General features: G+C 45.7%; 1 protein-coding gene across 2 annotated transcripts; it reads right to left on the bottom strand.

The window, feature by feature from the left end:
• Window positions 1-2,094: 2,094 nt before the first annotated feature.
• On the bottom strand, window positions 2,095-5,097 carry LOC100281433 (uncharacterized). 2 transcript variants are annotated; one of them, XM_008678976.3, is made up of 6 exons: window positions 4,538-4,735; window positions 4,075-4,236; window positions 3,850-3,983; window positions 3,558-3,725; window positions 3,304-3,385; window positions 2,095-3,195 (listed from the first exon to the last, which is right to left on the bottom strand). In XM_008678976.3, the coding sequence occupies exons 2-6, from the start codon at window positions 4,124-4,126 to the stop codon at window positions 2,342-2,344; spliced, it is 1,290 nt and encodes a 429-aa protein (XP_008677198.1). In that variant the 5' UTR covers window positions 4,127-4,236; window positions 4,538-4,735; the 3' UTR covers window positions 2,095-2,341.
• Window positions 5,098-10,170: the final 5,073 nt, after the last annotated feature.

The raw sequence follows: 10,170 nt of genomic DNA, 5'->3' as shown, positions 1-10,170 counted from the left end.
ATGGCGCCCGAGGCTGGACTTAGCTGCTGTCAGCCTCACTCTGTCGAGTGGCACAGCAATCGGAGCGGGGCAGGCGGTGTTGTTTTCCCGTCAGGTCGGTCAGTGGAGCGGCGAAGTGACTGCGGTCACTTCGACTCTGTCGACTGAGGAGCGCGCGTCAGGATAAGGTGTCAGTCGATCCTTGCATTGAATACTCCTGCGATACGGTCGGTTGGCGTGGCGATCCGGCCAAGGTTGCTTCTCCGCGAAGCCTATCCGAGCTGGGCCTCGGACGAGTCGAAGGTGCGCCCGTTGCTTGAGGGGACTCTCGGGCGAGACGTGAATCATTCGGGGTCGGCTGCCTTTGCCCGAGGCTGGGCTCGGGCGAGGCGAGATCGTGTCCCTTGAGTGGACTGAGCCTTGACCTTAATCGCGCCCGTCAGGCCTTTGCAGCTTTGTGCTGATGGGGGTTACCAGCTGAGATTATGAGGCTTGGGGGTACCCCTAATTATGGTCCCCGACAAGAATTAAGGGTTATTTGCATGCCTAGAATTAGGGAGCAGTTAGCTCCATGCGGTTAGGCGTAGAGGCCTATATATTTCTGTAACCAAACCTGAGTTGGAAGGAAGAAAGATCATTATCTAATCTCTCTCAACTAAGCCGACGGCAGAGGGGCATAACCTCGCCGGAGAAGACAACAGACCGCGGCTACGATCTCCGTAGCCGAGGGCCACCTACCCTAGACGCTAAGGCCCTTGACAACGTCGGGTCTGGTTCGCGGACCCAAACCAACCTATCAATCACGCCCATAGTTTTTTCTAATTATTCACCAAAAACGCATAAAAAGACTACCACCTACCACGAGATTTTGATCTCACGTAGCTATAATGATCCTTTTGCAACCATCTAGGCTAACATCTTGTTATGTTTGGTTTGGAACCTTAACACTACTATGGAGAAGAACAACCCTATTTAATAGTTCCTTGGTATATGATAATGAGATAATATCCAAAACATTAAGTATTTGAAGACTGGATGGAGTACACAATTCTCATAATAAGACAAACAATTAGATAGATATAATGACATAGACCCTGTTTGGCACAGCTTATTTTTAGCTTCTTCACAGATTTAAGCAGAAGTTATGCTAAACAGTCAGCTTCTACAATAGCTTATCAGTTTAACAGCTTCTCAGAATAAAGTAAAAGTAGACAACAAACAGAAGATGCTTTTTACTAGCTTCTCAAATAAGTTGATTTCTCAACACGTAGCAGCTATGCCAAATAGGGTCATGGATAGTAGACATATCATTACACATTATATTAGACATTAAGGCCCCGTTTAAATGCATTAGAGCTAATAGTTAGCAGCTAAAAAGTTACTAATAGAAGTAGCTAACTATTAGCAGATTTTCTAAAAATAGTTAATAGCTAAACTATTATCTAGGTTGTTTAGATGTCTGCGGCTAATTTTAGCAGCTAACTATTAGCTCTAATGCATTCAAATTAAGGGGGTGTTTGAATGCATTAGAGCTAATAGTTAGTTGGCTAAAAATTTGCTAATGAAATTAGCTAGCTAAAAAATACTCCCTCCGTTTCTTTTTATTTGTCGCTGGATAGTGTAAAATTGCACTATCCAGCGACAAATAAAAAGAAACGGAGGGAGTAACTATCTAACTATTAGATAATTCGCTAAAAGTAGCTAATAGTTGAACCATTAGCTTGATTGTTTGGATAACTATAACTAAATTTAGCAGCTAACTATTAATTTTAGTGCATTCAAAAACCTCATAAGTTCTAACGACTCCACAGATATCAAAGAGCCTTAAGTCTGTTCTCTTACCGTTTTAACTGTTTTTTTAACTCTTGGCTGTTAAACAATTTTCCTTGTTTAATTCATTGTTTAGGATATAAAGTTGTTTGATCTGTCCAAGCTGCCGCTGAATTTTTGGGTGATACCTATAAATTGACTAGTTAACACACAACATAAACATATGAGTATTAATCAACGTAGTTCCCCATTCCTCCAGAAATGGATCCTTGGTCATCTAAAAGACACATGGAATAAGGAATAATAGGAGGAATGTACAATAATAGCCCTGTTTTTCTCAAAAGATTATCCTGCCATAAGATCATATTGATTAGACTGGTCTGTGCAACAATAACTAGCAAAACTTCAGCTACACTTTATCAAAGATGATTTCTTCATTAAAGCAACCAGGGTAACAGCCACATGTTTTAGGGACAAAAATGTAATACTGTGTGTGAGCAAAAAGGGTGTATTGCCTAGGTCTACTGAGTTGTAACAAGATGAGCAGTAACCATCTGCAGTCTATTTTTTCACATGGAGGACCTCTCCACTACTACTCTGGAGAAGAAACCATATCTACCTCCCTGGACGATGGATCGTCATCTTCGTCTTCAGATATATCATCTCCAATGCTGATGACATCCGTATTGGTTGGCTGTCTAACAAACTGACCTCGCACCCTTGGCCTCGTTTCAGCGAGTTTCTTCCGGTTCACATACCTCACCTTCTTGTCAAAGCAGCGCTCTTTCCTCTTCAGCCTGAACTTGGCAAGTGCTGCAGCCCTCCTTTCAGAGCGACTGCATGTTTCCTCAGGCACTGGTGGTGTGCTCGATGCCGATGACCACACATTTTGCGTTGGTAAATGACTTGAGTGCGTACTCATGCCAGAAGGATTAAACTGAAATGATGGTATCACAGGTAAACCATGGCACTGAGGATAAACATTGTACTGAGGAAGCATCGCTGGCGGTGTATGTGCTTGAGCATTGTTTATGTTTGCTTGAAAATCTTGCGCCGACGAAAGTGCCATGTTGTGCTCTACCATCCCTGGGTAATAAAATGGGAAATGGTATGCAGGTGGAGTTCCTGAAGTATCATTATGGCCTTCGCTGCTTCGCTCCATATGCATGTTAGAGGAAGAAAACCATACCATAGGGTACTGCGCAGGCATCTCAAAAGCTTCTTTACTCCGAATATTTACATCAGTACCAGTGTCACTTCTATCGGTTGCGCTAGAGCAATTACCCTGGTTATCCAAGGAATCTAATCGGCTGCCACCCCTTTGTAATTCGCTGTCAAATGAGCTGGTGGCTGGGGTGCTTGGCTTGACATATGCTAGAAATGCAGACGACTCGGCAACCCTCAGGTTAGTTTTTATAGGGCGTGAAAACGCTCTTCTTGGAGAGGCTGGCAATTAAAATAATTGATCAGAAAACAGATAGAGAAATAAAGGTGATTAACAATACAAGATCAGATATTCCAGGGCAGAACAAAGGTCCGGCTGAAACATCTTACATTTTTTACTGGCATCTAGGGCAGAGCCTGGAACACCCTCCATCTTTTCTCTCTGGTCGGGCTCAGCAACCGAAGGATTAGACTGAAACACGCCAAGTGGAAGGGCATTTAAACAAGTATACTGTTAGCATGTCATCAACATACAACATAGAGCCAAAAGGGCAGATCTTTGTGGCAACGTCAAAGAACAGAACTGGAAACATAAAAAAAACCTGGACTGCAACAATCTTCCAAATGGGTGCTTGGTTCATTACCTCGTATTCAAGTTGCTTTGAGGTGCCTGTTTCTTGATTCGTGTTTCCTTTAGGCCTATCGTCGGTCTCGTCTGAGAGGAGGGTGGTGCTATTGGTATTGGCATCGCTAGGTTCTGAGAGCACCAACTCGAAGTTGTCATTGAAGAAGTTTTTCTCGGGCAAACCAAGCTGCCAACACCAGCACTCGATTTAAAGAATAATTCACGGCGGTACATCAACGCCTACGAGCATCTCAGCCTAGAGCATGCTTCTAAACGCAGAGGTTAAGGTGAGTCAGCATAGTGCCCTTTACCATCCGTCTCCGCCGCCACACATGGGTCCAAAGGTTCAGCAACTCATTCGTGCGCAGCGGCTTCACCAGGTACTCGGCGGCGCCAAGCCGCAAGCACTTGACAACAACAGACACCTCGTCTCTGTTGGACATCACTGCACGGTTCCATCGAACAGGAGGATGGTCACAGCAAGCACAATCACAGTAACAGGCACGAGGCAGGCAGAGTATAGGAATGCAGCCTACTTATGATGGGGATGTGACGCAGGTCCTTGTTCCGGGCAATGTACTTGAGCATCTTGAAGCACTTGGAGACCGGAAGATCGACCTCAGCCAGGATGATGTCGATCTCGCCGCCCTCGTAGTTGAGGATATTGATCACCTGCCGCGGAGACTTGGCGCAGGTCACTGAAAGAGAAAGTTTACCGTCACAACAGCAGCACAACAGTAAGCTGAAGGCACACATGACACCCAACAGATCCCTATCATTACAAGCCATCGTATTGGTAGTATCTATAGTACTACTAATGATTAAGCCCATGGTGAGAAGCAAGCAGAGTCCTAAATCCGGAAATCCCAACGGTTAGAGAAACTAAGTACGTGGGGGTGCAAAGGTTGACTAAGGCTAACCATGGTATGAGCAGTTGCAGAGGAGCCGCAGCACCTCCCGGGAGCTGGTGGCGTCGCCGTCGCAGAGAAGAATCCTCACCTTGCTCCGGTCCACGAACTGCTGGGCTCCCCCGACACCCACGCGATCCCCCTCGCCGCCACCCGCCATACCCAAACTCCAAACGCACCGACCACGCCTCCGGCCTCCACCAAGCGGCCAAGGGGACACGGACCGGAACCAGAGACACAGGCGCACGACGAGGGGGTCGGTGGATCTGCGCCCGCCGCCTATCACCCAATCAATCCGGGCCCCTCGCGTGCGACCACTGTGCCTTCAGATGGCTGGTTAGCAGCAGGTAGACTACTATCAGCGGCGGCGGGGGCCGCCGGGGGCCGCGGCGCCCTCCTTCGCCCGTCGCGGTCCGGCCCGCACCATTCTCCGGGGGCGGCGGCTGCGGGCGATGGCGTCTGCTCTTCTCTGCTGCGGCTGCGGCTGCGGCCTGCGGTGCTTCGCTGGAGCAGGATATTTTCCTCGCTTTTTCCGCTTTGCTCAGTGAGCGGGGTTGGGGGCACGGAGCGGCCTTGCTTCTCTCGCTCGCTCCGCGGGGAGAAGAGAAGAGAAGACGAGGGGAGGGCCGGAGGGGAGAATGCAGAGCCAGCCGCACGGCGCCGCGGCCGGGGAGTAAAATAAAAGCAAGGAACGGCTGAGCGCGCTTGGGCGAGGCGGCCAGGAGATCTCGGCCGCCCGTACCGACGTCTCGTGCAAGCAGCAGCTGACTGACGGAGCGGGTGAAAATATCTAAAACTCGCCTCCGTCAAATGCTTCGCTTTTGGCTACGTGTCCGCGAACTAGTCGCTGAAATGTTATAATCCTCGTCGGCCATCGATTGTGCGATTTTAGATTTCTTTAGACCTGTACTGCGATTTTTGGCAAAAGGACGAGGTGGAGCCACGCCCACGCTTTTGGGTTGCTCCTGGACTGGACAGTGTTACTATTTACGTCATTACGTGGAAGGACAGACACAGACCGGCTAGGTGGGGTCAGGAGCGCGACCTCGCGCTAATCTCCTCTCGTTGTTACAAAATATTATACTCTGTTCCAGAAAGAATATCATTTGACTTTTCTGAGATAAAGATTGATTGACTCGTTTTATTCAAAAAAATTTATAATTATTATTTTTCATTATGATTTAGTATCATACCGTTTACTTTAATTATAAACTAAAACTTTCTATATTTTCACAAATATTTTGAATAAGCCAAACCGGTAAAAATTTGGTCTAAAAAAAGTCAAACGACAACCTTTCTGGAATGGAGGGAGTATATGTGACCAATCAAAGATCCAAGGAATGCGACATATTTTTTCCAAGGGATACACCCCTTTGTGATACACCCCTTCATATGTATATAAACAAAACACCTTTGTAATAAAGAACTAACTGTTGTCACTTTCTCACTAACCTCGTTTTCACTAATTACAACACATTATTAGCACGTGCTCACGAGAATAGAGAGAGAAGAAGAAGAACGCTCGCTGTTTTGACAAGAACGGAGGCACCAGCCTCCAAAACGACAGGAGAGGCATGGAGCAAACCGTTTTCGTTCGCATCCGTCGAATGCGTGAAGTTCTCCATGTCGTCGATGATGCACTGTTGGAGGCGTACGCCGCTGGCCAAGATGCAGCGATCCAACCGGTGAACGCCATCATTGCACGCCGCGTTCAAGTGCACAACGTGGACTTTTTCGTGCTCCACGGATAGACAGCGATAGTGCCGCTGCCGGTGGTTGAATGCGGCCTCCCCATCGCGCTCCCATCACCGTCGGTGCCAATGGGAGACGCGGAGTCGTCGGCGACCACACCCATGGAGGTTGACTTGGCACCATCGCCTCCTCCCCCCACTGCAGCGGCAGTTCATCATCGTTCCCAACCCTGCTAGAGACGTTTGTCGCCGGGACCATCGCTGCCTGTCGTGGACAACCCCTCACATCGTAGATGCCCCGCGCGGACGCATCATCTTCACCAGCCACCGCCCCAATGGGGTGGCCTCAACCTCCTCCTCCAATAGGAGGGCCTAGAGGCCCTCGAACCGGTCCGTGGCGGTTGCCGCCACGCCGCCAAGTGGGGGGAGGGGGGAGGGATGACGCCGGCAAGCCCCGGCCTCGGCGGCGCGGCCGACCACGTCTCCGGCGAAGGGCGGCCATTGCCCGGTCTAACACCTCAAAACAATCAACTAGAAATAATGCATTTAGATTATTAGTGGTAAATATAGTATTTGATTTTTCTTTCAAGTGTTTGGTCTTATTTACCTTTAAAATATTTTTTGTTTTCTCACATTTGATTTATGATTGTTTTTGTGGAATTTCTTTTATATTGAAAACCCAATTAATTAAAATGAGCACTTTGGTCCAAAAATAAATTCTTTAATGGTAATATTTTTGGGTATTGTTGGTCACTTGTTCTCAAATGCTGTGAATCAAGAACAAGGCAACACAATTATTAAGTATTAAGGACCTTCGTCTTCCAAAGTATCATCTCCTCACGGGCATAATGATCATCAGACGAAGATCACGAAAGACATGCCTTCATCATTTTATAGATAAGCGAGAATGCAAAGAGACGAAAACAACAAGTATATCTCATTAATTCATTCGTATTTGCATTTCACAGGATCATGCATGAATATTAACAAGATTTGTATTACAATCATACCTTCGGCTTGCTCGAAGGTGTTGATGCGAGGGAGATTACAAATCAACGTGAACAGTATGGTGCTACTGTTCATCTATTTATATGCACGGGACGTAGCCCGGGTAAAAATACATTTATGTCCCCAATATTCACTTATGATCGTAATACAGACCATTAAGGACTATGTAGTCTTTTTCCCCTTCGGTCAGCATTATCATCATACTTCATCTCCATTATGAGCCGAAGCTATCAATCTGGCGATAGCTTCGGCGTTCATTCTTGTCATTCTTAGATCACATCTTCATCTTGTATGCCTTCATCATAAGGAAAAGACTTGCATCCTGAAGACGAAGCTCACTATAATAATTTATGCTGAAAACAACTGATTAATTATATTTTTGAGGACCTTAAAAAGAGGAATCATACAACCCTGAACCTGACCCATCCGTCAAAGAGGCGCTGGATATAATTAAAATTGCTAATGCGCTATTGACGAAGCTGTCGATAGGCTTCTGAATGAAGCTGTCGATAAAGTCCTTAGGGAAGACTAAAACTTTGTATTTTTGCTAGTTTGATGTCCTTGAACATGATCCCTAGTTTTGTAAGAGACACTTGTAAACAATTTGTATGTATATTGATGTAATATATTTCTTTATGAAGCGTAGAACCTTCGTACATACCGTTTTTGAGCCGGCGGCGAAAAACACCTTCCCTTCTTTTCACGCTTCAAAAAGAAATCCCCCTTCTTCGCCGAAGCTACTATATGATGTTTGCTTCTTGCTGTAGACATTGCGTAGGAATAGTATTGTCGGAAGTCCAAACTTCACATAGCAGTATTGTCACAAGCATGAACCGTGCATGTTTAATACTCTTTCATGAGTCTTTGCCGACGCTGAAGGAGTGTCACACCCGGATTTCAGGGCACTAAGACCCGGGCGCGAACATAATCACCAGGTGTGCTGGGACCAAGTCTCACACATATGATGAATCATGGCACAGGATCGAATGTCACATCTTTACTATATAATAGGAGTTCTATACAAAATAAATAAATAAATACATTATAAGGAGACAACGGTCCAGCAACCCAAAGTTGACTGGGAGACGACGGCCTAGACCTCTCACGAACTCGCCACAGCATCCTCCATGCGCCTCATCCCGGTACCTGTTCTTGACCTGTGGGGGGTGTGAGACAGCAAGAGTGAGCTCACATACGTTCATCGCTCAACAAGTTGTGGGGAATAATGTGTATGACCTCGCCAAAGATGGGAGCTCATGTGAAGTGTAAGGCTTACCAACGGAGATGGTTAGAGCTGAGCATTGCTTTTAAAGTTGGTCAAAATTTTATTAGCAGTTACTAAGTATAAGTAAATACCAACCCAATTAAGCAGTAGAACAAAAGTAACAACATCACCTGCGATGCAATGCATATGACAAATTGAGTTTAAGTTCCATAATTTAATCATGTGAGGGTCCGAGCTGCTCATGACCGTGAGCACGGCTAGTATACCAGTTTTACACTCTGCAGAGGTTGCACATCTTTACCCACAAGTCATGTTACCCATCTGCCAAGGGATCGCGACTTCCCATACACCTCTACCGAGGAGGCGAGGCAGGGTAACACTACGAGGCCTTTACAAAGTTCCACTAGCTTCAGAAAACCCGCTACAGTTTATAGGAAGCTCCAATGCAGGGTTCTTGCCTGACCGCCATCGCAGCAAAATCAACCAAGGACCTCCCTACACTGACCATTCCCCTACTGCCCTTGCCCCTTTCGGGTAAGGTAGTCCTCCACTAGCTTTCCTAATTAATCAGCCAAGGGCGTCCATAAACCCTTGTGGTAGCACTGTTTTCCCGGGTGGTCGCTTCATGTTCCAATTAATATAATGATCTTATCATGAACAGTAATAATAAACAGATAATAAAAGTGTGATCATGAATAATGTATCTTCATACCCAAAACCACATAAAGCACTAGCAAGTACTACCCAAAAAGTTCAGTGGTAAACAAGGTATAAAGATAGACAAAATAGGGTAACCTATTGGGTCCCATCAAAATTAACCTATGCAGATCATTATGATTAATCAGAACATGGCTGGGTAAAAAGAAGTGATCAAGGGCACAACTTGCCTGGGACTTGAGATTTCAGGTACCAACTTGCTCTTCAGGTGACTCGTGACCTCACGCTAGTCGTAGTGATACAAACAAACAGTGTATAGGCAAAATTATCATCACACCAAACATATATGCAAAATACATATTAATAATCTACATATTAAAACAAGATCATAGGAACAAGAATTATTAATTTTGGAGTTATAGATTTTAAGTTATGGATTTCCAAAGATTCTAGGTGTTTTGTACAAGATTAATTAGGGTGTCAATTTTAATATGGCTTTAATGTCGAAACAGTGGCACTAATTGATAAACAATAATATTATAAAATTATAGAAATTGAAATGGATTGATTTGGACTTCATATGAATTTTATATGAATTAAACAAGTTCTAGGGATTTGTTTTTATAATAAAAATCAATTTCTCAATTAGTTTCCCTGTTATAACCAATATCTGGACTGAGCGCATGATTAGACAGAAACCCAGGGTTACTTCTACAAAATTTCGGACCTCTCTGTAATGGACTTACTACGGTCCTGGACTGCGGGTTTAAACAGAGAAAACCGAGGGACTATTGTGAAAATCCACCGGCCGAAGAGGTATGGGCCGATCGTGGCCGCAGGATATGAGGTGAACGGTCCAGATTAAATTATGCAATCCTCTGAATCGGTACGCACTACTGACCGCCAGATCCAGATCGGAGGGTCGGTAGGATGTCCACGTATACAATTGATCCCGGACGCGCGCCACCGATCCAAGGGCTCGGATTTTATTTGGCGCACAGGGATACTCCAATTCAATCTAAACCACCCACTGGCAATCGGACGGCCAGGGGGCCCTTCTTCTCTCTCCTCTAATCGCATCCATCCGCTAAGATCAAACGGCCAACATCCTTGCCCCCATTCTCCGGCCGACCCGACGGCCTC

This window comes from Zea mays, chromosome 4 (assembly GCF_902167145.1).
Source record: "Zea mays cultivar B73 chromosome 4, Zm-B73-REFERENCE-NAM-5.0, whole genome shotgun sequence".
NCBI classification, from domain to species: Eukaryota; Viridiplantae; Streptophyta; class Magnoliopsida; order Poales; family Poaceae; genus Zea; species Zea mays.
The sequence above is the reverse complement of the archived record's forward strand: the minus strand, read 5'-3'. Positions and strand labels throughout refer to the sequence as shown.